At 41.4% G+C, this 27,901-nt stretch overlaps 2 protein-coding genes across 14 annotated transcripts; one reads left to right on the top strand and one right to left on the bottom strand.

Moving 5' to 3' along the window:
- Positions 1–4: 4 nt before the first annotated feature.
- On the bottom strand, positions 5–19,548 carry LOC131469529 (uncharacterized). Of its 7 annotated transcripts, XM_058644558.1 has the most exons (13): positions 19,332–19,548; positions 18,749–18,882; positions 13,873–14,061; positions 10,296–10,340; positions 9,116–9,238; positions 9,025–9,036; positions 6,804–6,971; positions 5,256–5,329; positions 5,091–5,152; positions 3,490–3,562; positions 1,746–1,804; positions 735–830; positions 5–589 (listed from the first exon to the last, which is right to left on the bottom strand). In XM_058644558.1, exons 1-7 carry the CDS (start codon positions 19,546–19,548, stop codon positions 6,846–6,848), a joined length of 846 nt encoding a protein of 281 aa, XP_058500541.1. In that variant the 3' UTR covers positions 5–589; positions 735–830; positions 1,746–1,804; positions 3,490–3,562; positions 5,091–5,152; positions 5,256–5,329; positions 6,804–6,845. The 7 variants fall into 7 exon arrangements, with proteins under 7 accessions (XP_058500541.1, XP_058500540.1, XP_058500539.1 ...); XM_058644557.1 differs by having other exon boundaries at positions 1,746–3,562; XM_058644556.1 differs by having other exon boundaries at positions 735–1,804.
- LOC131469527 (Iroquois homeobox protein 5a-like) lies at positions 16,601–27,901 on the top strand. Of its 7 annotated transcripts, XM_058644550.1 has the most exons (5): positions 22,086–22,219; positions 22,256–22,306; positions 22,868–23,233; positions 24,621–25,032; positions 25,157–27,901. In XM_058644550.1, exons 3-5 carry the CDS (start codon positions 22,934–22,936, stop codon positions 25,702–25,704), a joined length of 1,260 nt encoding a protein of 419 aa, XP_058500533.1. In that variant the 5' UTR covers positions 22,086–22,219; positions 22,256–22,306; positions 22,868–22,933; the 3' UTR covers positions 25,705–27,901. The 7 variants fall into 7 exon arrangements, 5 of the variants coding, with proteins under 5 accessions (XP_058500531.1, XP_058500533.1, XP_058500532.1 ...); XM_058644548.1 differs by lacking the exons at positions 22,086–22,219; positions 22,256–22,306 and adding an exon at positions 16,750–17,107; XM_058644549.1 differs by lacking the exon at positions 22,086–22,219 and having other exon boundaries at positions 22,256–22,563; positions 25,160–27,901.

Below are 27,901 nucleotides of genomic sequence, written 5' to 3'. Positions count from 1 at the left end.
TTAATTAATGAATTAGACTTTGGTTTATTTTTTTAATCACTTCACATTGTTTTATTCATTTGTCATATTCTTAACTACAGTAACAAATTCATTAAAAACACATTCAGGTTTTTAGCTCGTGTGGACACAGGAGCTGCCTTGTTTGGTCATTCTGTGTCACGTAAGTAAATCCAGATTAAAGGTTTTCAAATGCCAACGTCACAAAATACACGTTTAAACTCCGTGAAGAGGCAACAGTGGATTGACAATTCCCTGTGTGCAGTGATGTCAATTTTCTCTCTGGACTTTGGTGTGGGAGAGTTATCGGTTTCCTAAGCGACAAAAACTCTAACAAACAACTGTAAAACCTGTGTCCAGCTGCAGATTTGTTGCTATAGGCAACAGCAGTAACATGACAGAGAAAGTTCAGTTCCTCTTCCTCAGATGGGAGGCGGTCCCTGAACATACTCACTCTCTGCAGCAGGGAAACTCAAACCTGAAGGTCCCTGACTGCGGGAGTGAGACATGAGCAGAGAGGACAGAGAGGACAGAGAGGACAGAGAGGACAGAGAGCTGCGCTGCGTCCTACGTCCTCCAGAAAACCTCCCACCTGGAAACACACGGGAAACTCTGAATTCAAATCTGTCAACATTGATCTGAAATGTGTGTTTGTTGTGGACCGAGCTCTTATGCGCTCCTTCAGTATTTCCTGATGCAGACGAGGAGGGGGAACGAGAGAAAACATGGCCGCTCACCTTCCTGAGTCTCCGCTCTGTGGAAGACGTCGGAGCAGCCGCTCCAGTAATGAACCGCCGCCTTCCCATGATAATCTCTGACGCTGGTTTTAGCATCTAAGGACGACAAAGAGAGCGACGCAGGAATGAGATGAGATTACAGTAAAACACAGACAGCAGGAGGCACAACAACTTCCTGTCAGACCAAGAAGAAGATGCAGTTTTGGTGACGTCAAATACTGAGGACCAAACGCAGTCTTTACTAAACACTAAATACCTTCAAAACGCAAGGATCAGAAATACAGAAGTTACGGTCATGAAAGGGCCCTCGCCCCACGCAACAAGAGTGGAATTTTAGCGTCATTGACGCAGCGCTGAGGCCACGCCCTTTGACGTAGAGAAACTTTAAATCATTCACTTGTATAGAACACATGGACCGAGGTTGACACGGCTAGCTCAGACGTGCTGCGACGGGTTCGTTCAAGTAGCGTAGACTAGCAGTTTTAGTTTTTAGTGTTTTTAATGTGCGACTTGGACGTGATAGAAAAAAATCTTAAATTTTGTATTTAATGCAATTTTTTTTACCACTTTCTCTCGCGTCAAAAATTCCCAAAAAATTATTTTCCAAAAATCTCCAAAGAAACTCACCAAATGTCGTCCATATCCGACTACATTTGTCTGACCATGACCCGACTTCTGGGGGGCGCTATAGAGTCCTGGGGCTACGAACAGGTTCGTGTTCTACACCACTATCCGTACAAAATTTCAAGAGGTTTAATGCACGTTAACCCGCTCAAAAATGAGCGCTATGTCGGAGGAAAATGATAAACAAAGTAACCTCTACCAAGACACCGGGGAGCATCATCAAACACAGGTGAAACACATGAAGGCGGGGCGAAGACAGGACAGGAAACACTTCAAAATAAAACAGGAAAACCCCATGGTTAAAGAAAACCGATGACCGAAGGACAAAAGTCCAAACAGAATCATAAAAAGCATGCGGGCAGAACAGAACAGTCCAGTGTTTTCCACCTGAACGTCTTCACAGGGACCAGAGTGGATCATTAGCAGCACAGCTTCCTGCTGCAGACCTGGTGGACGAGTGTAAATCCCTCCCAGGACAGAGACAGAGAGACAGAGACAGAGACAGAGAGAGAGAGAGAGAGAGGGAGGGAGAGAGACAGAGACAGAGACAGAGAGAGAGAGAGAGAGGCTAATTATGTCAGATAACATGTGGCGAGAGGAGACAAGAGAGAAAGGTCATGGTAAAACATCTTTCCACGTGTTCACTGCTTTATTTAACTATAAAACAGACTTTTCTGACTGTAAACAGACTTTTATGATGATTTGTAGACGTCTCAACCTCCCCACACCAAACCCCATTGAGAAATCTTCTCTCTGGGCTTTGGTGCAGGAGAGTGAGCGCTTTAATAAACGTCTGTCCGGTGGTGAGATAAAGCTGTAAAGTTATTTTTTAAGACGTCGTAGACTTCCGCAGCTCCATATTTTATTAGAGGAGTCATTTATTGAGTGGCTGAAATGGGACTTTCTTTATAGTATCATACGATTATTATTATATAATCTAAACTCATGTTTTTTTTTTTTAAATGAGCAGATCAACGTAACATCCGGAGACATTTTGATTGACAGGTGGTGTCACAGTGACAGTGGCCCCTCCCTCTGTGACCATATGTCTGAGATATGGAGGAGGAGGAGGAGGAGGAGGAATCATCATGAGTCCATGAACCGCCCCGATGGTTTAAAGCTGGAGTCAACCTCATTAGCAGCAGTGTGACTCCCCGCCTCTCTTCATCCTGCTGAGGAGGAGGAGGAGGAGGTGGGCTGTCAATCAAGCTCGTGGGTGGTTATAACGTCTGGTGGATCTGCATCGCCGCTCTCTGCCTCTCTGAGTCTCTGAGGCGTGACAGAGGAGAATCTCATTGAGGTGAGCGAGTGTCAGCTTTAAAGGGACAGTTCAGGTGTTTACTTTATTATTGTGCCATAAAAACCCAGCAAAAGACGACGTTTTAAAGGTTTATGAGGACACATGAACAACCGTCCCTGAATCAAATCTATATACAGTCTATATACGAAAGGAATGGTCAATGTACAGCGAAGTTATCGGGCACTTCCTGTTTTGTGGCGAATGGTCGAAATTCGACAAAATGTCGAGGGTTGACGTGGCCACGCCCTTTTGAATCCACGAAACCTTTCCACAACTTTTCACTTTTGATCTGTCTAGTACAAATTGGCGGGGTTAGCTTGGACGAATTCACTCATTCATGTAGGGTGCAAATCTAAAAAAAATGGGCGCCAAAATTCAAAATGGCCGACTTCCTGTTGAGTTGAGGCCATGGTTACAGTCAACTTTTTTGTTCGTCTTGGTCTCAAACATCTTCCCAGCAAGTTTCGGGGAATTAGGTAGAACTCAATGTATGCCTAAGTTATCGGGCACTTCCTGTTTCGTAGTGAATGCTCGAAATTCACCAAAATGTTGAGGGTTGACGTGGCCACGCCCTTTTGAATCCGCCAAACCTTTCGACAACTTTTCACCTTTGATGTGTCTACTACAAATTGGCGTGTTTTTTTTATGTCAGTACAACAAACGCGCTCGGACGAGTTTGATCGTTTGCGTAGGGTGCAAATGGGCACCAAAATTCAAAATGGCCGACTTCCTGTGGCCATGGTTACGGTCATCTTTCTTGTTTGTCTTGGTCTGTAACATCAGTGTATTTAAGTTCAAGAAAACTTTGATCTATGGCTTTCTGTGACTCACTGTAGTCGTTGACGAGGGCGTGGACGACGTGCTGGTGTCCGTGGATGGACGCTAGGTGTAGAGGTGTGTAACCCTGTGAACAACAACAACAACAACAAAAACAACAACAACAACAACACAGGATCATCTGTCTCGTTCACAATTTCCAGTTGGGGTCGGAAATCAGAGCAAACACAGCAACCTTGACCTGGACTTCCAAGATGGCTGCCACTCAGTGTTGTATTTTAACAAAGTACAAATACTTTGTTATTGTACTTAATTACAAACTTCTTGTATCTGTACTGTACTTTGTTAATTATATGTCGAGGAACTTTTACTTTTATTCCACTAAATAAATTGTGTACTTTCACTCCACAACATTTTTTAATGCTGACTAAGTCTGACTAAAACTGGACTAAAATCGGACTAAAATCAGACTAAAATCAGACTAAAATCAGACTAAAACTGGACTAAAATCAGACTAAAACTGGACAAAAATCAAACTAAAACAAGACTAAAATCGGACTAAAATCGCAGTGTGTCCTTCTTTTGGGACACACTATAGAACTGTTCACTCTACTCTGAAGACATCGCGGGTCAACTCGACTGCGAAGTCACTCCCACTTCCGACTTGCGATGCAAATGGAACAAAGCATTTATCCCAGGAGATACTTTAAATAAAATAAATGAATGAATGAAAATATAAAAGCTGCATCCTGTCGACCTCACTCACACTCATTCTTTACTTTCCGTTGTCTCTCGTTGTCTCAGTCAATGTCCATCATCGTCATTAACGCGGCCGATGGAGTCCTGGCGGAGCGGCTGTCAGTGTTTGCGTCTCGCTGTCAGTCCAGTCCAGCGTCTCAGCGACAGTTTGAACACAATGACAGCAGGAGACGCAGGAGACGCAGGAGACGCCTTTTGAAGTCGGCGCTGGTTTGCGAGGACGACGGAGACGAGTCTGTAGTTTACAGAACGTCACGTCTTTAAACTCTCGTCTCCGTTTTTGACTTTTTAAAACGGGCCCTGGAGGCCGTTTTAAATATGAAGAACAAACGCTGTCACGCTGTCACCATCACACACACACACACACACACACACACGTGTGTGTACTCGATACAATGACACGTTTACACTCGTGAACGCGAGTCAAGTGACAACAAAGTCTCTGTGTGTCTCTGTGGTGATGGACAGTTCGAGACACTTTAAATGCCTTAACATCAGCGTCCGATTGATCGCGGCGGCGGTGACGTAGAGTTCGGACGCGGCCGTTTGTCGCAAACACGCGACGTTTGACATTCAGCGGCGAAAGGTTGAGACGCTTTGATGTTCAAACGCACTTTCAGGCTCCGTTATCAGAGGGAAAGGCCACTTCAGCGGGAGGCCGAGGGACCGAGGGAGATCAAGGTGAGGCCTCTTTCACACACACACACACACACACACACACACACACACTAAAAGTGATACTTGATTGAGCCATGGTGGCTCAGTGGTGGGGCGAGTTGTCTTTCAACTGCAAGCTTGTGGGTTCAAATCCTGGCTCTGTGTCCTTGAGCAAAGACACTTAACCACCGTGTGAGTGTGTTTTGTTTTTTTTTAAAGGTGCAGTGACAGAAACTTACCCCCTTCAGAGAGAGCGATGCAGGCGTTAGAGAGAAACAGACCATCAGGGACAGAAAAACTGCTGCAAGATAAGATAAGATTAATAATAATAATAATAATAATAATAATAATAATAATAATAATAATAATAATAATGGATGATAAAATGAAATTAAAACACTCACATGCTGCAGGAGAAGACGGGGAAAGAAAGGCAGAAAAAGATATTTAGTCAAATGAAATATCACACGACATTGATCTGAAAAAAAGAAAAATATTGTGGAGGAAAAATATTCACAAAAACTCCAATGATTTAACAAGTTTTTAATAATATTCCACGTCATAAATACTAATAACGGCTGCGTTGTATGATTGTGTTTCAGAAATCACTGTTTAACTGAAACATCAGGTTCTAATTTTAGAATCAAAATGAATGGAAATAATTCATGATAAAACTTAAACATTGTTTCTCAGAATATTAAAGGAACATTTCAGGTTGAAGTGTGGCAAAGCCACATTAAATCTCTAATTATAATAAGTATTTAAATATATAATATTTATACATTTTTATAGAATATATAAATATATAGATTATATAAATTATACAGTTCGACTTTCTCTTTTCAAACATTCACTCCAAACGGAGAAAATCAGTGTTTTTAAATCACAGGGACATTAAGTAAGAATTTTAATTATTTATTTATTTACTTTTTATATATAATTTAGACCTTATTTTTCTATTTTCAACACAATATTAAAATTCCAACATATTTCTGATTCAGTTTTAAAAACAGATGAAATCTAGAAACTTCAGACTGAAGGAATGTCCACACTCATCCTGAGCCTCTTCTCTGCTCCATAATGTCCTTTCTATGGATTATTGATCTTTGATCTGCTGGCTGCTCTCTCTCTCTGTCTCTCTCTGTCTGTCGCTCTGTCTCTCTCTCTCTGTCTCTCTCTGTCTCTCTCTGTGTCTCTCTCTCTGTCTGTCTGTCTCTCTCTCTCTCTCGTCATTAGCTCCTTAACGATTAGAGACAAAAAAGTTCATTATGTCATTATGGAGCCAATAAGTGATTTGTCTGCTTTGCTTTGCTCCGCTGGGACTTCAACATTATCTGCTGTGTGCACATCATCATCATCATCATCATCATCATCATCATGGGCAGCAGTGAAGGAGCAGAGCAGATTAACACTTAGCGCAGATGCTAAATTGAATTCTCCAGGTCCACGGCTGACTGGGAACACATTAAGTAACCGTGTGTGTGTGTGTGTGTGCAGCAGCTCATCACTCATACTGCAGACAAGAGTATGATAATAAACTTAAGTGTTAGAGGCCAAACTGAAGAGAGAGAGAAAAGATTTATTCTTTCCAAAATAAATTCGTAATATTAAATAAAGTCACACATTTACGAGAAAAAAAATCTTAATTTTACAAAATAAAGTCATAATTTTACAAAATAAAGTCATAATTTTACAAAATAAAGTCATAATTTTACAAGAAAAAGTCATAATTTTACAAAATAAAGTCATAATTTTACAAGAAAAAGTCATAATTTTACAAAATAAAGTCATAATTTTACAAAATAAAGTCATCATTTTACAAGAAAAAGTCATAATTTTACGAGAACAAAGTCATAATTTTCTGAGAATGCAGTCATACATTTACGAGTAAAAAAACTCATTATATGAAGGAAAAAGTCATATTTTTCTGAAAATAAAGAAAAGAAAAATACCTCAGTTCGACCCTGATACTCCGTCGTACTTTTCTGACACAATTACAACGTGATTTTCGTGTTTCTCGTCTCGTCACTCACAGATCTGACGTTGACGTCGGCGCCGGAGCGAAGCATCATGTCCGCCACCTCCTGACGTCCCTGCTTCGCTGCCCAGTGAAGTGCTGTCTGAATAAAGACACACACGCACACACACACACACCCACACACACACACACACACACACAGCATCTTTTAGACACTTGAAAGTAATGAAAGTAATGTAATAAAATCAAGTCTTAACAATGTGTTTGTCATTGTCTCTTAATGACAATGACAACTTGAAACAGAGTTTGAAACATCGCTAACCAAACCCCACAGAGGAAATCATTGATTTTAACATCCCAGCACCGAGGAAGTTGTTGATCCACTGCTGCCTCCATCACTAAGTTCAAATGTGTTATTTTGTCACTTCGGCTTTTAAAATCCTTTGTTCAGATTTACCTCAGTGACACAAAGTGACCACAAGAGGCAGCAGTAGACCCGCAGCTCCTGTGTCTATGTGAGCTACAAACACTGGTTTTCTCAATGGATTTTAGTGCAGCAGTAATTTCAGCTAGAAAAGTCAGACAGCAGTAACTTACATACTGGACGTGTCCCGTGGATTGGACAGCAGGAGACGGAGAGTAGAAGAGAGACAAACATTAGAAATCAACTGAATGTTGACACTAAAGTGTTGCTTTGTTGTTTTATGTCTCTTCATTGTTCTGTCTTTCTTTGTAGTTGTTTTATGTCCCTTTGTAGTTGTTTGTCTTTCTTTGTAGTTGTTTTATGTCCCTTTGCAGTTGTTTGTCTTTCTTTGTAGTTGTTTTATGTCCCTTTGCAGTTGTTTTGTCTTTCATGTATTAGTTGTATGTCTTTTTGTAGTTGTTTTGTCCTTCTTTGTAGTTGTTTTATGTCTCTTTGTAGTTGTTTTATGTCTCTTTGTAGTTGTTTTGTCTTTCTTTGTAGTTGTTTTATGTCTCTTTGTAGTTGTTTTGTCTTTCTTTGTAGTTGATTTATGTCTCTTTGTAGTTGTTTTGTCTTTCTTTGTAGTTGTTTTATGTCTCTTTGTAGTTGTTTTATGTCTCTTTGTAGTTGTTTTGTCTTTCTTTGTAGTTGATTTATGTCTCTTTGTAGTTGTTTTGTCTTTCTTTGTAGTTGATTTATGTCTCTTTGTAGTTGTGTTCATCTGTTTCTAGTTGTTTTTGCCTCTTTGTTGTTTTATACTAGTGTTCATCTGTTTGTGGTTGTTTTTTTCATCTTGTTGACTTTCTCTATCCAGTGAAAAATCCCTTTAAACAGAACCCTCTGACTCTGGACCCGGTTGCCATGGAGTCGTGTTCAGTAAAGCGTCCGTGTTTTTAACGTGTTTTTAACGTGAGACATCACTCACAGAGAGGCAGACAGAGGTGTTGTGTATGCAGGACGTTGCTCAGGTCTGAAATCACGGCTTCACACCTTCACACTTCACAGAGCAGCACAAACATGTCAGACGTGCACACGCCACATTTACATGAAGAGAATTCTGAATTTAAACAGCTTCTCACAGAGCATCGCTGTGAGACAGAGGTCATAGAGGTCACAGAGGTCACAGAGACAGGAAGTGTGTGTGTGTGTTTACAGCACTGAACAGGAAACACAACATGACTTACCCCCTGTATGAGGTTGACGTCACATGAGAGTGAGGGGGCGGAGCCAGAAACAGAGACAGAAGAAACATTATGTCAACACTGAAATAGGACTCACACACACATACACACACATACACACACATACACGCACATACACACACATACACACACATACACGCACACGCACAGACAGGAGCAGTTAAAGGGACAGTTCAGGTTGTATGTTCTGTGTGTGTCACTGTGTCCTGTGTATCTGAAGGGATTTATCTTCATCATCGTCATCATCATGTCCCTCTGCAGCTTCTTATCCAGATTAATAGGATCTTATATATATATATATATATATGTACATATATATATATATATGTATATATATATATATATATGTACATATATCTATATCTGTTTATCTGTCTGTTTGTTTGTTCCACTGTTTTCCCTGTTTGTTGACGTTGTCGTTGTCATTCAGTCTCTTGTGAGAGAGATTTGTGAACTCACTGGGACGTCCAGTTTAAATAAAGGTCAAATCAAAAATAAAAGGAAAGTGTACAGAAACAGGAAGTACTCACGGTGAGGAAGTCCTGAAGACGTGAAGAAGAAGAAGAAGAAGTCGTTAATACTTGTAGTTTCCATCAGAACCATCACATGGTGTCTCTGTACCTTTTTCACCACCAGACTCGGTTCCTGAGCGAGCAGCTGCCTCTGCGCCGCCATGTTCCCCAGAGCGGAGCTCCGCCACCAGGCCTTCTCCAGAGGATCCAGCTGCAGCCTGTGGAACAGAGACTGGAAGAAGACGGGGGGGGTTGGCTTCATGGTGTAGGTTTCTGTTTCCCCCAACTAGAAACTGAACTTTCTAAACCACCGCTCACTCCTCCCCACACCAAAGCCCATAGAGAAATTCAGTGATTTTAGCTCATGTGGACACAGGAGCTGCTGGTCCGCTGCTGCCTCGTGTGGTCAGTTTGTGTCACTGAGGTCAATCTGAACAAAGAATTTCAAACACCGACATCACAAAAGAACACATGTGAAGTCACTGATGGAGGCAGCTGTGGATCAACAACCTCTGTGTGCTGTGATGTTAAAATCCTTTGGTGTGGGATTCTATGTTCCTGACCAGAAAAGGCAGAAAAAAACCCTGAACTATGCCTTTAATGTTCCCACTGTTGTGTCTCTATATGAGTATTGTCCACCACGAGTCGGTGTCCTCTTGTCCTCTGGCAGGGACAGGGACAGTGGCGGCACCGCAGGACGAGTTTCCCGATGCCATTAATGGTGTTTATTGTCCAGCAGCGATTAATCCCGTTCCTACTGAGTCATCCTCACTGTTTACCTGATACCTCCATGTTAATTACTCAGCCTCAGCCGCACACAGAGGGGGGCCGTCCTTCAGCCTGACAACACGCAGAGCGGGGGGCGGGGTCCAGTGGGGGCGGAGCCAGGTACCTCTTTTTTATTATGATACTTTTACATCATAGTTGTTGATGATTTAACAGTTTAACATCAGTCATAACACAGTATAATTATCACGTTTCCTCAGAATTGTCTGTATGTGCTCATTAATAAACAGGTTTTCCAGATAAATTGATTGATCGTACGCAGTATTTGGGCTGTATTTTTGAAAATGTGGCCACTTCCTGTTACCGCAGATCGTTCTTTTTTACATTAAACAAAAGAGACAGAAGAAGAAAAAAACTAAAACAAAGTATAAAATTATCTGATTTGAAATCCATGAAACTGAGTAGTTTTGACAGGAAGTAGCTGGGAAAAAGAGACGTAAATTTAAATAAAAGTGAAAAATGATATACGTGTAAACACAAACACAGAGAAAAACAACGCTCACCGTGACAGAGGAGGTGGTCAAACTCCTGGTGTCGTCCTCTTCACTCTGCAGCAACAACAAAATAATAAAACTCTCATAAAACTGTGTTTCTTTTCAAAATAAAGTATTTACAATAAAGTTCCTGGTGAGACTGAAACGTCTCCAAAAGTCTTCGAAGGACAGCGTGATTCTGCTTTGTTTTAGTGATTGTTTACTTGATTTTATAGTTTTACTTTCCGGTTTTATTTTGAAATTCTTTTTAGTGTATTTTAGCTTTGTTTAGTTTTAATTCCTGTCCTGATGTCATTCATTCACCTGATCATCATCAACATCATCCCCCCGTTGTGTCTTAATTTACGAGAATAACGTACATTTAGGAGCATAAAGTCGAAATTGAAGAGAATAAAGTCGGATTTGTTCATATTCTCATATCTCGTATCTCAAGGTGGCCTTAATACTCCATTGTAGTAGGGATTTGTTGAAGTGTTTAATTTATTTGTAAAAAAAAAGTAGTATATAAATAGTAATAAAAGTACATTTGTTTTGTAATAAAAAAAATGTTTTAAAGTAAAAAAAAAATAGTTAATTTGTTTCAGCTGTGTGTTTCATACTTTGTAATGCAGGTTTGCACTTCCAGGCCACCGTACTATAGTATTCATAGAAAACAAATATTTTTCCTGAATCATAACGTCGTACACCACCAATTTGCTTTCAGAGAAATGTTCCTATTTTTCATAAAGAGCGTTTTTAACACCAGTTTGTGTTAATATCATGTTTTACACAATCTCCTAAACTGGTGTTCTCATGTTTGTTGTTGTTTTTCATTTTACATTTAATAATCCTGTTAATTTAGCTGCTGTTGTGTAACTGTTTGTTATGTAAGATTGTGTGTGTGTGGTTAACGTCCCTGAAGGACGAGGCGTTGAAAGACAAAAATCTAATGAAGCCATTAAGTGAGTTAAAGCAGCAGAGTGAGGCTCACTTCAGAGAGGACGAGGCAGCTTTCATGTGACAGCCTGACGTCTGCTGTGACTCTGTGATGATCGCAAAAGTCTCCTCTTAACGAGCTAATGAGCATCGTTTCATTCTCTCATTTATCTTTCTTCATCGTTTTCTTCTTCTTCCTCCAAACATGTGGAAAAAAAATATCTCTTTCATGTCTTTTCTTCCTCTCAGGATTCTTCTCGTCCCCGACAGGAAACGGTGACGCGTTCAGGGTGTCAGTGACGAAAACAGATGGTGATGTACGAAGCTAATTCTGCCGTACGCTATTGCCGTTTTTTGGGATTTGCACCCTATGTGAATGAGTAAACTCGTTCGAGCACTTTTGTCGTACCGACAAAAAAACGTGCCAATTTATACGAGACACACCAAAGGTGAAAAGTTATTGAAAGGTTTTGCAGTTTCAAAACGGCGTGGCCACGGCTTACCTAAAACCACAATTCAAATCTTAGTCCTATAATCATAATTAAAAATGATAATTCTGCCGCATTAGGACCAGGTTTTGGTCTCCATGAGGACTACTAAAATGTTCTCTTCCCTCGTCTCCCTCTCTGTCCTGAAGTCACTCTCAGCCGAGAAGGTGTGAAGAAGAAAAAAATCCACCATTAGCATAACAAAAGGCCTTTTCCAGCCACTCCCCCCCCCATCCTCTGACAGCTCCAGGAGGAAAGTCGTTCTCCTCTCATCACCGTCCAGCAGCAGCTCTTTTGTTCGTCTGTTGCTCGATCTAATTGGCGGCGTTTAGTCAAAGTGGAGCGCTAACACGCAGGAACAAGTTGAGAAGTTGTTTTTTTCTTTATCCACATGGAACCAGAATTTTTTGTAAATTTTTGATTTTGATTTCAAAAAAGTAAATTTGTTTAAGCTTTTTGTTCATTTTTTGTAAAAAAAAAAAAAGTTTTCAAAAAAGTAAATTTGTTTAAGCTTTTTGTTTATTTTTTGTAAAAAAAAAAAAGTTTTCAAAAAAAGGAAATTTGTTTAAGCTTTTTGTTAATTTTTTGTAAAAAAAAAAAGTTTTCAAAAAAAGTAAATTTGTTTAAGCTTTTTGTTCATTTTTTGTAAAAAAAAAAAAGTTTTCAAAAAGTAAATTTGTTTAAGCTTTTTGTTTATTTTTTGTAAAAAAAAAAAGTTTTCAAAAAAAGTAAATTTGTTTAAGCTTTTTGTTTATTTTTTGTAAAAAAAAAAAGTTTTCAAAAAAAGTAAATTTGTTTAAGCTTTTTGTTAATTTTTTGTAAAAAAAAAAAAGTTTTCAAAAAAAGTAAATTTGTTTAAGCTTTTTGTTAATTTTTTGTAAAAAAAAAAAGTTTTCAAAAAAAGTAAATTTGTTTAAGCTTTTTGTTCATTTTTTGTAAAACTAATTTTGTCAAAAAAAGTCAATTTGATTTAAAAAAAAAAAATTTGTTTCAGCTTTTTTGTTATTTTTTTCTGGGATTTGTTAAAAGACTTTCATATTTTTTCATATTTTCGTTTGAACTTCCAGGCGTAAAAGGCAGCAGTGGATCAACAACTCCTGTGTGCTGTGATGTTAAAATCTATGGATTTTGACATAAGTGGTTTACAAACTTAGATTTTTCTTTTTCTTTTTCTGAAATTAAAAACATTTAGATAAACACAGGCGTCCTGATGATCATGATGGTCATAGGAGGATTAACCTTTGATTGATTGATTTTTAACTGATCACGTTGAACTTTGATGACCTCAGACACTCCTGCGCTGCTGTAACTAATGACAATTCTGCGCATTAACATATTAATTGAGATTTTTCCCACAATCATGTTTTGTTAATGGAAGCTTTGAAACCAGCTTCTGACTCTCAGCCCCGGTCTGAGCCGGTCCCTCCGTCGCCGTCGTGTCATTGTTGGAGAAATGAAAAAGCCATTTAGGAGCGAGCGCAGCTCTGAAAGGAGCCCTCGATGTCGGGGCCCGCCGGGGTCGCCGGAGGTCAAGGGAATTATGATTACACTACAGCCCCGCCGCTTGTTCCAAGGGCTCCATCTCGCCCCGAGCGACCTCTCGGTAACGAGACACTCTCGCTGATGATGAGATGAGAAAACTGAGCACAGGAACGTGGATGAAGAAGGGGAGGGCGGGGTCATCATGACAAGATGGAGGGCATGTTTTTAGTTTTTTTTGTTATTCCCCCCCCCCCCTCATTTTTCAAGGGGATTCTTGACACTTTTCATAAACGTGCTTTAGAACATTTGAGACAAAGACAACGAGACAGTTCACAGAGACACGGCGCTCACACAACGCTCACTTGATGTTACTAGGACGCTAACACAGCGCTAACATGGCGGTGACACGGCACTAACACGACGCTCACACATCTCTATCACGGTGCTAAAACAGCGCTAGCATGGTGCTAACACAACGGTGACACGGCACTAACACCTAACACAGCTCTAACACGACGCTAACACGGGGCTCACACAGTGCTAACACGACACTCACGCGACGCTAACACAGCGCTCAACAGGACACTTAAATGGTGCCATATTGCTTTGAGTGAATGGCTCGTTAACGCCACCTACTGGACTCTATGCACATGTTCCACAGTCCCCGCCCCTGATCCGTGTCACCTCTGTGTCTCACTCACCCTCCTGGAGACGGTCGTCTCACTGGCCAGAGACACGGAGTCGCTCCTCAGAGACAGGAGGTCGGCGCAGATCATGTCTCGTCCGTCACCGCTGCAGCTCAGACTGGGATCTGTGGAGACCCTCGCCGGTTCTCCGGGTCTCTCTGGTGGTTCTGGACTCGGCGGAGGCTTGACTGAAGCGTCTGACACCTGGAACACACGGGACACACGGGAGGCACGAGAGAACAAAAGCAGATCATCAAATTATTCTAAAAATGTCTTTCAGGTGTTTTTAATCAAATGTGTGAAATCCTGAAACCAAATGTTAACGATGCTTTAATCATTAATTATTTAAGTTTTTTTTTTAAATGTGGTTGTACGAGCTCGTTCTCAATGAAAACATTTCATTTGTGAACCATAGAGAAAATCAGTGTTTGTAGCTCACAGGGACACAGGAGCTGCTGGTCTACTGCTGCCTCCTGTGGTCAGTCTGTGCCACTGAGGTTCTTTCAAATGAGAGATTTAAAACACCAAAGTCAGAGGGACTGAAGGACTCGTACACTTGAACACACTGATGGAGGCGGCGCTGGCTCGGCGACTCCTAACTGAAAACAATCGCAGTCAAATTTTACATTTCCAAGTGCACAAAAACACACATAAATTAGAAATGGTGCATTGAAAACTTTCGTCGCATCGTTTTAACTCTGATATGTAGATAAAGTCATATTGTTAACAGCCTGTGACTCAGTCTCCTCACACAGCAGCAGCAGCATTAGCATATGAGAGAGTGTTTTCCTTTTTCTTCATCTTCATCTTCATCTCTGAGAGCGAGCAGGAGAACGAGTGAACACTCGGCCTGTTGAGGACAATTAGGCTTCAGTCGCCGTCAGACAGTTTAACATCTCACGGAGCGGAAGTGTCCTTTAACTGTTCAGGACTGAACGTCCCAGGAGAACTCATTACTCTCTCAGAGTCTCACAGTCACAGGATGTTAGAAAACTCACGGACAATTTATTAGGCACACGTTCCTGCTGCTGTGTTCTTTACATTTGATAGTAAGTGAGTGTGAGAGTGGACGTTTGTTTGTCTCTATGTGTCCCCGTGATAGACTGGTGACCAGAGCGGGACAGAGGAGGACAAGGATAAAGGACAGATGACAGAGGGACATGGGGACACAGGGACAGGACGGCAAAGGGTTAAAGGACAGGGCAACAGACGACTGAGGTGGACGAATGCCAGAAGGACAAATGGACAAGAAGACTGTAGGAGCCAGAGTTAGGTTAGTTTAGTTCAGGGTTAAGTTAGTTTAGTTCAGGGTTAGGTTAGTTTAGTTCAGGTTTAAGTTAGTTTAGTTCAGGGTTAGGTTAGTTTAGTTCAGGGTTAAGTTAGTTTAGTTCAGGGTTAGGTTAGTTTAGTTCAGGGTTAGGTTAGTTTAGTTCAGGGTTAAGTTAGTTTAGTTCAGGGTTAGGGTAGTTTAGTTCAGGGTTAAGTTAGTTTAGTTCAGGGTTAGGTTAGTTTAGTTCAGGGTTAAGTTAGTTTAGTTCAGGGTTAGGTTAGTTTAGTTCAGGGTTAGGTTAGTTTAGTTCAGGGTTAAGTTAGTTTAGTTCAGGGTTAGGTTAGTTTAGTTCAGGGTTAGGTTAGTCTAGTTCAGGGTTAAATTAGTTTAGTTCAGGGTTAAGTTAGTTTAGTTCAGGGTTAAATTAGTTTAGTTCAGGGTTAAGTTAGTTTAGTTCAGGGTTAGGTTAGTTTAGTTCAGGGTTAAGTTAGTTTAGTTCAGGGTTAGGTTAGTCTAGTTCAGGGTTAAATTAGTTTAGTTCAGGGTTAAGTTAGTTTAGTTCAGGGTTAGGTTAGTTTAGTTCAGGGTTAGGTTAGTCTAGTTCAGGGTTAAATTAGTTTAGTTCAGGGTTAGGTTAGTTTAGTTCAGGGTTAGGTTAGTCTAGTTCAGGGTTAAATTAGTTTAGTTCAGGGTTAAGTTAGTTTAGTTCAGGGTTAAATTAGTTTAGTTCAGGGTTAAGTTAGTTTAGTTCAGGGTTAGGTTAGTTTAGTTCAGGGTTAAGTTAGTTTAGTTCAGGGTTAGGTTAGTTTAGTTCAGGGTTAAGTTAGTCTAGTTCAGGGTTAAATTAGTTTAGTTCAGGGTTAAGTTAGTTTAGTTCAGGGTTAGGTTAGTTTAGTTCAGGGTTAAGTTAGTTTAGTTCAGGGTTAGGTTAGTTTAGTTCAGGGTTAAGTTAGTTTAGTTCAGGGTTAGGGTAGTTTAGTTCAGGGTTAAGTTAGTTTAGTTCAGGGTTAAGTTAGTTTAATTCAGGGTTAGGTTAGTTTAGTTCAGGGTTAAGTTAGTTTAGTTCAGGGTTAGGTTATAGTTCAGGGTTAAGTTAGTTTAGTTCAGGGTTAGGTTAGTTTAGTTCAGGGTTAAGTTAGTCTAGTTCAGGGTTAAATTAGTTTAGTTCAGGGTTAAGTTAGTTTAGTTCAGGGTTAGGTTAGTTTAGTTCAGGGTTAAGTTAGTTTAGTTCAGGGTTAGGTTAGTTTAGTTCAGGTTTAAGTTAGTTTAGTTCAGGGTTAGGTTAGTTTAGTTCAGGGTTAAGTTAGTTTAGTTCAGGGTTAAGTTAGTTTAATTCAGGGTTAGGTCGGGTGGTTGATGCAAGATTTGACACAATGTAATTAATGATCAGTTGAAGTAGCTAACTGTTAGCCTTAACCCTTTGATTAAATACTCTGGCAGCTTTGATGTTATTTTTTTCTTTAGATAAAAGCTACCACTGACACTGTGATATATTGACGGCTATGATAGATGAAGGGATTGGAAGATATGTAGTGAAAAATATCCAGCAGTTAGAAGTTTGGTGTAACAAGGTTTTTTGACTGTCAGACCACAACGAGAAAGTTGTGTTGTCTCACTGTTGGAATCTATAGATCGTCATTCACAACCTGCAACATGAGGGGAATATTTCTATGTGTCGTTGATCCTGGAGAAGCTTGGATACATGTGGATAGAAATGTAATGTGGATGTACGGCAAGTGGAAATAAACGTGCTAACCCTTCACACAAATCTCTCTCGCCTCTGTGATGGATGAATTAAAACAGAACCTGGAACCTTCTTACAGCTCACGACTGTTCAGTGGCTGTGGACTCAAGTGTACTTTCACCACTACAAGACAAAAGGAGAGGGAGTGGTTTGATCGGGAATAGTGTGCTAGGACTTTTCTAAGCATTTCGGGTAACCATGGCAACAAAGTTCCACATACACACAAATGGAAAACGGTAAAAAAGAAAATGTTACATATTATATCTTTAATTTAAATTTGTATGGAAAATCAACACTTTGTTATTGTTTGTTTTCGGTGTTTTACATCATGACCTGCTGCCGCGCTCGGCGTCCTCGTGTTGTGTTTGTTGCCATGGCAGCAGAGGGTTCACCCCCCCCCCCCCCAGCCTGTGATTTGTTTATCAGACACTCACGCAGGCGTCTAATCCCATTTGCATTCATATTAGTTCCCCGTATCAGCGTCTGCGAGGGTAAATAACTTCATGCATGATCTGAGTATCTTCATAACTCACATCACTGAAGTCAATTTAGCTGAAGTTCTCCATCATCAGCTGCTGCTGCTGCTGTTACCACGGCGCTCAGATCAGTGAGTGGGAACCGGAGCGACTGACACTGACCAGTTTATTAGGTACACCTCACTGAACTGTGTCATTTTTACTCACAGCTGAAGTGATTATGACTCAATTATTGTGATTAATCAGAGTCAAACATTAATTATTATTAATATATTATATAATTATTATTTTTTTGTTTGACTAAAGACAGTAAAGCGGTTCGGGGGAATTCGTTTTCAAATATTGACCACTTTGTTTGACCTTTGACCCACAAAACTCTTTCATGAAATTTCAAATAAATTCTCTCTGTAAGACCAGAACAGGGCTGAGGGCAGGGCTGAGGACAGGGCAGGGGGGGACAAAAGACAGAAAGACAGGAGAGGAGAATGAAGGACAGAGAGACCAAGGGACAGGAGGTGAACAGACATGAAGACAGAGGGACACAAAGACAAAGGATAGAAGGACAATAGGACAGAAAGTGAACAGACATGAAGACAGAGGGACACAAAGACAAAGGATAGAAGGACAATAAGACAGGAAGTGAACAGACATGAAGACAGAGGGACACATCGATGAAGGACAAAAGCACATGAGATTAAAGGACCGGAGGACAAAGGGACAGGGCGTAAAGAGACACAACGATAAAGGACAGGACGGACAAAAACATAGAGGGGGGAATGGACAAGACAACAGAGGGGATAGAGGAGGACGTGGATGGAGGACAGAGGGAAAATAGAAAAGGACAGATGACAGAACAACAGAGGGACAGTGGGCCAAAGACCAAAAGGAGATGGAGAGAGGACATGGGGACAGAGGACAGGAGAAGAGAGGAACAGGAGGATAAAGGACATGGGGACATATTTTAACTCATCAGCACTTATTGATTATTGATAAATCAGAGCAGATTCATGTCTCTGGTAAAAAGAAACCTTTCAATTGATCGATCTATTGATCAGGACATGGACATGGACATGGACGATGACGTCCCAGCCCTCAATAGTCACTTTCTTTATGTCACAAAGTTTCAAATGAAGCTGTGTTTTTTTTTTCTACAGTTGTTTTCGAGACGATGGACAGAATTGGACGTGGACGGATCAGCTGAAGACGTGAATGATTATCGGGAAGACTTCGTCTCAGATCGTTTAAATCACAGCTGGATCGCAATCAATCGCTGATTTTATAAAGAAGGGGAAAAAAAGAGTGTCGGGCGGTTGACGAGCCGTCAGCGCCGCCATGAGCTCGGCTTTGAACATGATCACACACGCACAACAAAGAGGCCATGAATATACATGAGACGCTCACTTTACTTCCCATCATGCCTTTCTGTCCCACCACCTCTGCCTGAGTGACAACCAACGCTGGGACGCTGTCACATGACGCCCGAGCCTCGTCCTCATTGGCTGCAGCAGTTGTCAGGTCCTGGTCCTGAGGCAAACCTGGGGGGGGGGGGGGTCAGAACATCGAGACATGTTAATGTGAGAGAGCGCCACCTGTGACACAGCTGCTCACTGAAGGAAAAGTTTCAGTTGCTTCGTAAACCACTCACTTCTTGCACCAAAGCCCATAGAGAAAATCAGCGTTTTAACTCCGTGGCACAGAGGAGTTATTGATCCGCTGTTGCGTCGCTCACTATATTCACCTGAGTTATATTTATGTTTTCGGTGTTTGAATTCATTTCATTGGATTTACCTCAGTGACACAAAGTGACCACACGAGGCAGTAGTAGACCAGCAGCTCCTGTGTCCCAGTGAGCTAAAAACGCTACTTTTCTCTATGGAGTTTGGTGTGGGAGAGTGAGTGAGTGAGAGTGGTTTACAAAGAAAACAAAAACTTTAGTTTCCAGTTATAAAAAGGCTGATTTAAAGCAAAAACAGTTGGAAAACACCTGTAAACAGATTTGACTGTTGTGTTTCTTCTTTGTGACCACCAAGGACCGCCATCTGAACCTCATCAATCCTGTCTGCATCTAGAACTCCATCCCGATCCAGATCAGAGGGAGGACACTCAGAACTCTGGTCCTGTTCTTGTTCTTGAGGAGTCACCGCAGAGCTGCACTGCTGGAAGTCTTGATCCAGTGGGGGATCCTGGAGATCTTCTTCCATTGTCCGGAGTTCCCCCGTCGTTAGAATATTTGACTGCAGACAAAGAGAGATAAGATCAGGGTTAATGTTGGTTTGACATTTCTAAAAATGGAGATCTCTACAAACCGTGAGAGGACTCAGAACATGGGACAATGAAGTTGTCTCCACAAACCAAAAACGACCAAAAGAGCATGAGGGTCCAATCATGTCTCCCCCCAGAATACAAAGTTTAAAGCTTTATGATCAAATACAAAATGAGGACTCACTCAACTAGCAACTTTTGACTATCAACTATCGATTGTCAAAATGGACACTTGATTTTGGACAGTTAGGCTTTGGTTCTTGGTTGGTAAGATTTACGATAGTTGGTTTTTGACATTTCTGGGGTCGGGTACCTTGCTCAGGGGTGCCAGGTTTGACCTGGTGTTTTGACCTGGTTTTGACCTGGTGGGGGGACCAAAACCCCAGCAACCCTCCGGTTACAAGCCAAGTTCCCTTTCCTTTTGGCCATGGACTCTTGGGCAATGAAAAAATGTTATATAGAGTCTACGGTTCATTTCCAGCACATACCAGGACAAATCCCAGGGGGCGTAATTACGGCTGAGCCCAGATAACAAGGGCTGCTTTTCATACTCGGATAACAGCGATTAAAAACAGTGTTTTCCAATTAATTAAACTCACTCTCTTTAAGTAAGCTCGGGACATTTGTCCTGCGGGCAGAGATAATTTATGAAAACAAACGAGTTCCTCTTTCATGTGGAAGAGAAACAGTACCAGGAGAAAAGGCAGCGAGCCTCAACGCTCCACTCTGCACATGCAAATTGTGAACATAAGTTTTTGATATGATAAGAAGACACAGCTGCGTCTCATCACGGTTGCACTGGGGTCTCGACCGGGCGATGATGAAAGAGTCACTGCAGCTTTTCCGAGCCATTGCTCACACAGTGTGTTTAAATACGAGCCTCTGGAGAAAGCGTCTCCGGCAGCGGTGAAGAAGAGGTGTCCCCTTCACCTCGGCTCTAATGAAAAATGCTTAAAAAAGCGTGAAAATGCCGTCGCTAATCTCCTCGACCCATCTGCAGCCGCCGGTTCCAGAGCAGTCAGGCTCATGATAAGCTCAGAGGCTCCGCCGGGGATTATTCAGGCTTCATTATGTCCGATCAATATTCATTTAGGCGCGTCCTCACACCGCAGCTCTGTCCATGTGTGTTATGTGGACACGTGTTCAGTCAGCTGCACAGGTGGTTCGTCCAGGGAAGTGTCCGGTAAATTTGAGTCTGAAGATGGTTTAAGATCACATTTAGTTAGGACAGCAGCTGGTTTGGTCCCATTTTAATATTCAGTCCTTAGAAGAAGGACAATTTACTGTGCACTAATCATTACCTTTGGACAGTTGATCTTTGTCTTTGGACACTTGGTCTTTGGACATTTGATCTTTGTCTTTTGACACTTGGTCTTTGGACATTTGATCTTTGTCTTTTGACACTTGGTCTTTGGACATTTGATCTTTGTCTTTTGACACTTGGTCTTTGGACATTTGATCTCTGTCTTGGTACAGTTGGTCATCACTTTTTGGACAGTCAGTCTTTGATTTTTGGACATTTAATCTTTGTCTTTGGACACTTGGTCTTTGAACAGGTCGGATAAGCAGGTCTTTAGTTTTTGGACAATCAGTCTTTGGTTAGTTGGCCTTTGAACAGTCAGTTTTCGCAGTCTGTCTTTGGTCTTCGGCCTTTGGACAGTCAGTCTTTGAGAAGTTGGTCTTAGGTCTTGATACAGTGGGGTTTTTTGAACAGTTGATATTTGGCAGTTAGTCTTTGAATAGCTGTGATTGTTGGACAGTTGGTCTTTGGACAGTTGTTATTTGACAGTTGGTCTTTAGTTTTTGAATGACTGGTCTTAGGACCTTTGGTCTTTGAACAGTCATTTTATGGACACTTGATTGATATTGGACAGCTGGGGTTCAGTCTTTGAACAGTTTGTGGACACTTGATTTTGTACAGTTGGTTTTTGAATTGTTCGTCTTTGGACTGTCCGTTCTTGGACAATTTATATTGGATAGTGTTTATTCCTGTGGACACTTGGTAAATGGACTTGCAGGACACCTTGAATGAAGATATGAAGGTACAGAAACAACTCTCAAAGACACATATTGATGTGACGCCACCTTCTTGTTTATGTCATCATTTCTAATGTCCTTTTAGAATGTGGAAATCTTAATTTTTTTTACATTTCCTTCAGTGTCACAGTGACAGTTATCTGTGAGACACATCAGCTGATCACAGTGCATTCAGCTGCTGAAGTGGTTCAATCTAACCATAGACGTCACAGATCCTCCAAAGCATCATGGTAACTGTAGTACACTAGTTTTAAAAGCATGATAAACACATGGTTGAACATAAATAATCATCTTATTCATGAAAACAATCATCATCAGGCCTAAAACACAGCTTCAGACGAGCGTTGGATTCCTGGTTAGTTTAGTGACTGGGATAAACAGCAGTCAGTCAGTCAGTGAAGCTCCTGACAGCAGCGACAGCTTGGTCTATGACCTGAAGACCACATCTTTCCACTCTTACCTGGAAAATCTGGAAATCCTAGCAGCCACAGAGCCTCGTCTGAAAAACACAAGCCGCCCAGCAGACTGGAGGTTCACCTGGAGGTTCACCTGGAGGTTCACCTGGAGGTTCACCTGGAGGTTCACCTGGAGGTTCACCTGGAGGTTCACCTGCAGGAGCCGGGTTCACCGACACGGCCAGAAAATGATGGATTTCTGCAGGTGACAGTTCCTCTCCTGCCGAGAGCAGAGCCTTCCTTCAGACAACACGCTGGTATTTATAGCTACCGCTAATCAGATTAGTTCAAACACTGACCTCACCTGAAAACACACACACACACACACACGGTCTACAGTCCTGACAGCCGATTGGACAACAGAGCAGCAGGAATAAGGAGGTCATTGCCTGTCCATCAGCTGACCCAGGTCACATGACCCCAGACAACCAACACTGGAGATGAGTGGAATCACCACTAGAGGTTGGTGACATCACACTGGAGGTTGGTGACATCACCAGTGAAAGTTGGTGACGTCATTACTGGAAGACAGTGACATCACCACTGACATTGACTGACACACAACAATAATAATAATAATAATAGTAATAAAAATGTCTTTCCCTTACTCTCCCTCTCTCTCAGTTGTCTTCAGTGGGGACAGTCCCTCCTGCTGCCTCCTGTGATGATCCTCCATGTTTAAAACTCTTTACCCCTGTCTCTCTCTGTGTCTCTCCCTCTCTCCCTCTCCCCCCCCCATCTCTGTCTCTCCTCTCACATGTGACAGTGTCAGGGAGTAAAAGTGTCTCCTCCGCGGCTGCTGCTCTTCGCTTCTGTCCGGTTCCGTTCGATCATGGCTTTTCCTCAGAGTTTCCTCTTCCAGCCCTCCGTGTCTCTGGCTCTTCACTCCTCTCCTTCTTCTTCTTCTTCCTCTTCCTCCTCCTCCTCCTCTTCCTCCTGCGCCTCCTTCAGCTCCGGGCTCTTCTTAGGACCGAGGAGGACGGAGCAGCTCGGCCGGTCCTCTTCGGGCTCCGCCTTCGCTCCGTACGCGGCGTCGGCGGCTGTTTCCCCGGGTTTCACCTCACACCTGCCGTTCAGCCCCGGAGGAGGCGGAGGAGGAGAACCGCGGCCCGCCGCCCTCAACCCTTTCATGGTGAGAACCGGAGCAAACACACAAAAAAACTTTAAAAAGCAACTTTAAGACCATTTTACCTGTTTATTGTGCCTTATAATTGAATCTATGTTGATCGTAATGGTTTTGTCATAATTTAACACTTTTTTCCTTGAAAACATTGCTTGAGTTGCTTTATTTATTTTACTCATGTAATATTTGTTATATTCCTCTGAGTGAATTCCGACAGCAAGAGTGAATTTATCCGGACAAATGAAACAAAAAGCAGACAAATTTAAAAACAAAAAACAAAATCAGTATAATATGCAGAAATGTGAAACGTATTTAACTGAAAATCATGTACAAACTCTCCATATATATGAAAAAAATATGATAAACATTTCGGTAAAAAAACAAAACAAAGAACTATTCAAACTAATTTAGAAAACAAGTACAAGATAACTTGTTTAATTTATTATTTAAAATCACATTATATCATTTGTATTATAAGACTCTATTAGTTTATTCATTATATTGTAAGCATTTGTTTATTTATGAGAGTGATTTTATGATTTTATTTCTCATTTATTTGTGTCAATGTTGTTTTATATATTGAGGTGTGTGAGAAAGAATTTATGTTACATTTTATTCATATAAACCATAGACTATGAGTGACTGACTGACTTTATAACAATATTATATATATACATATATATATACACAATATATATATATGTATATATATACACATAAAGGCTTTGTTAGAAATTTGTTTAAAAATAGATTTAGACACAAATATTCAGATGTTCAAGATATGCGACCTCCACTGTGTCCCATTTAGTTTACACACGTGTGGGACACTTACATTGAGACATCAGTGACAATAAACACAAAAGAAATGATATATAATATTACACATTTTGACAACAACAGCTGAATGAATACAAATTATATTTATTGTTGTAGCTTTTAAATGGAATGTGATCAATGTCGGTGTGTATTTTAAAAATAACTTGCATACAAAACGCCATATTTGAGAACAAAATTGGAGATTTAGTATGAATTCTATTTGGGATTCAGAATAAAAAAACTCAGATTTGAATAAAGTGTTCATGTTTTACACTAAGAAAAACTATATAAAATATGTAGTTGAGTTGAAAAACATCTAAATAAAAAAAGTTTATTTAAACTAAAATGAGCATATTGTACATATATGAAATAGATGTTTCGATTTTCCTAGTTAAAGAAAGGTTAAATAAAATGAAAATTAAATGTTTATATATTTACATATATATGTAAATATATATATGTATATATACTGTATCTATATATACATATATATATGTAAATATATATATGTATATATACTGTATGTATATATACATATATAAAAATATATATATCATAATAGCGTGTGACTGTGTTTCAGACTCCAGGTTACGACCCTTCCTCCTCCACCATCTCCGTGTCTTTGGACTACCACCCGTTCGGGCCCCTGGGGGCGTACCCATACGGAGACCCCGCCTACAGGAAGAACGCCACGCGAGACGCCACGGCCACGCTGAAGGCCTGGCTCGGCGAGCACCGGAAGAACCCGTATCCCACCAAAGGCGAGAAGATCATGCTGGCCATCATCACCAAGATGAGCCTGACGCAGGTGTCCACGTGGTTCGCCAACGCTCGCCGCCGCCTGAAGAAAGAGAACAAGATGACATGGACGCCCAGGAACCGCAGCGAGGACGAGGACGAGGAGGACAACATCGAGCTGGAGAGACATGAGGAGGATGAGGAGGCGATGAAGACGAGCAGGGAAGAGACGAAGATGAAGAGAGATGAGGGCGGTGAGTGACAGGAGAAGAATCTCACACACATTGTTCCACACAAAATATTGTACACACTCTTAGTGTGAGTATGTAATCTGATGTTACTCTTCTCCTCCTCCTCCTCTTCCTCCTCCTCCTCCAGCAGGAGACTCCTGTGCTCTGACGTTCGACGGCAGCAGAAGCGGTGACGCTGACCTCAGTTTCACTTGTCCAGACTTCGCAGGGTCTGTGGACAGGAGACCGCCCCACATCCCAGGCTCCGCCTCCACAGAGGCCCCTCCTCCAAACATCACACTCAGTACGCTGGACTGCACGAGTCCAACATCTAAGACGCGCCCAGACTCGTGTGGTGCCATCCAGGGGCCAAAACCCAAACTGTGGTCGCTCGCTGAGATCGCCACGTCTTCTGACAAAACAAAAGGATATAATGACACTTCACAGAGCGGGGGCGCCAGAGAGCAGGAGGCCACCCCCACGCCACGGACCCTGTTCACCCACAGCCCCGCCCTGCACCGACACCTGTACTACACCTCCCCTTTTAGCCCAGGATTCTCTAACTCCCTGGACGGCATAAACGGATTACAGCAGACGATGCTGCAGCACGCCGAGTTCATGGCGAGAGACTGTAAACGCCGCAGCGAGAATCAGCTGGAGCTGCACGAACTCACCAAGGGCATGACGCACGTGTAGAGAGCGACCTTTAAACACATTTATTCAAAGGACTGAAGTGAGGAATTGTGGGATTTTTTTATTTTTTTGTGACACTTCCTGGATGTTGAAGAAAAAAAACATATTTAAACAAAGGACGAAATATTCACTTTGACACGTTGACTGTTTTTTCTATGTTGGTGAGATGTTAACGTTTGTTCTGCACAAAACACGAGGAATCATTAAAAAGTATGTTTTACTGAAACACAACTGATCCGTTTCTGAGCAGAAATCACAACCTACTGGGACAGATTTGACTGTATATCCATAAATGCTGCTCAAATAGTTAACGGGATTATTTGTCCAATAATCCCATTGACTGCATTGACTTTCATTCATTTGGACACCCTAAACAAAGCCTTATCCTTAATCTTAACCTTATCTTAAAAACCTGTTCAATACTTTATTTTACGTTGAGCCAGACTTTTCTGACTACAAACATGGAGGTTTGTGTATCTTTGTAAGTCCCTTGATCTCCCTTGATTTTAGTCACTAAACTAAACACTTAGCTTATAAAATCTACATTAGTTTAGGTCTACGGTGTCTTAAGAACATGTTTCACGTCTTTATCTCACTGTTAGACAGAATTTTCCAACAGGAAACTGAAGTTTGTAAAGCACTCACTCTCCCACACCAAAGTCCATAGAGAAAATCAGTGATTTTAACATCATAAACACAGGAGCTGTCATTCCACTGCTGCCTCCATCACTAGGTTCAAATGTCTTATTTTGTGACGTCAAGTGTTTAAAATTGTTCCAAGTGACATCAGTGACACAAAGTGACCACACGGGGCAGCAGCAGACCAGCAGCTCCTGTGTCCCTGTGAGTTAAAAACGTTGATTTTCTCTCTGGACTTTGGTGCAGGTGTGTGAGTGATTTACAAGCTTCAGTTTCTGGTCAGAAAACGGTGTCTAACTGTGTGATCAAGTACCAAACATATTCCTAAAGACATCGTGGACTTAAGAATGTGTAGCGTGGTTGTATCACTGTGGTTCAATTAGATCTGACCAAACCTGGCCTGACTCGGCTTACGATAAGACCAAACTGGAACCGGTCAAGTCCAGATGAAACTACGGTGTAATTGGAGGTGTTGATGAGTTTATATAAATGTTTTTATATCAGTTATGTCAGTCTCACTCAGACTGAAAACTGTCTGAGTGAGACTGACAGCTCCCTCACCACCGGAGTTAAACGCTGTCAGACAAACATTGAGCGTGTCAACGTTGTCTGACCGCGGGCCGTCTCACCCCCACGACTGGCAGATGTCGCGCCGCAGTGATGCCACTCGAACCTCCTGCCACGCAGATCCCCTGCTCCCTCCCCCTCCACCACCACCGTCAGCTCCAGCAGCTGGGCTCACAGGGGTAGACCAGCAGGCAGCTGTCCCTCAAACTACACAAACTCGGTCCCCCCGGCAGAGCCACGGGGACCAAACCCGTCTGCTTCGTTCAGTCTGACCCTCCATCATCACACAAACAACACGCTAAGCGCAAGATGTTACTGTTGTCACGTTCCATTTACGTCGGAGCTCGGATGTCGGAGCAATCTGGTGATTTTACCCATTTTTCTTTAATTCATTTTCTTACCAAAATGTTACACAGTGGACTTCATTTTAACAACTTCTCTCAGTTCTTGAAGTGATAGTTCACGCGTTTTGAACGCACTTCAGACCAAAAATTTGTTTTTTAAACATGTAAAATATAAGTGACAAGACATTTTAAAGAGCATTCTGAACTATGATAACACTGTCGAAGAATATTTTTGTTCCTTTATCGCACTTCAAACTGAAGTTTGTCAACTGCACCAAAGTAAAACAAACAAAATAACACATTTGAACTCGCTGATGGAGGCAGCAGTGGATCAACAACTTCCTGTGTGCTGTGATATTAAAATCAGTGATTTTCTGTGTTTGCAGTAAACAAACTTCATTTTGCAGTAGACAGTGTAATCATACGTCAAACTGCCCAAAATATCTCTTTAAAATGTATTTTCACTCATATTTTATATGACATATGTTTAAAAAGAAAATAAATAATGGCACAAATTAAAACGCCTTTTTATCGCCGTGGTCTGAAGACACAAAAGACTTAGTCTTATTATAGGAGACATTACTTTAAAATCTGACATTTAAAACTAAAAGCTTTTGAAGTAAAATCTACAGAGTGAGTGACGACGTGTG

The sequence above is a fragment of the Solea solea genome, chromosome 12, assembly GCF_958295425.1.
Source record: "Solea solea chromosome 12, fSolSol10.1, whole genome shotgun sequence".
Classification (NCBI taxonomy): Eukaryota; Metazoa; Chordata; class Actinopteri; order Pleuronectiformes; family Soleidae; genus Solea; species Solea solea.
The sequence above is the reverse complement of the archived record's forward strand: the minus strand, read 5'-3'. Positions and strand labels throughout refer to the sequence as shown.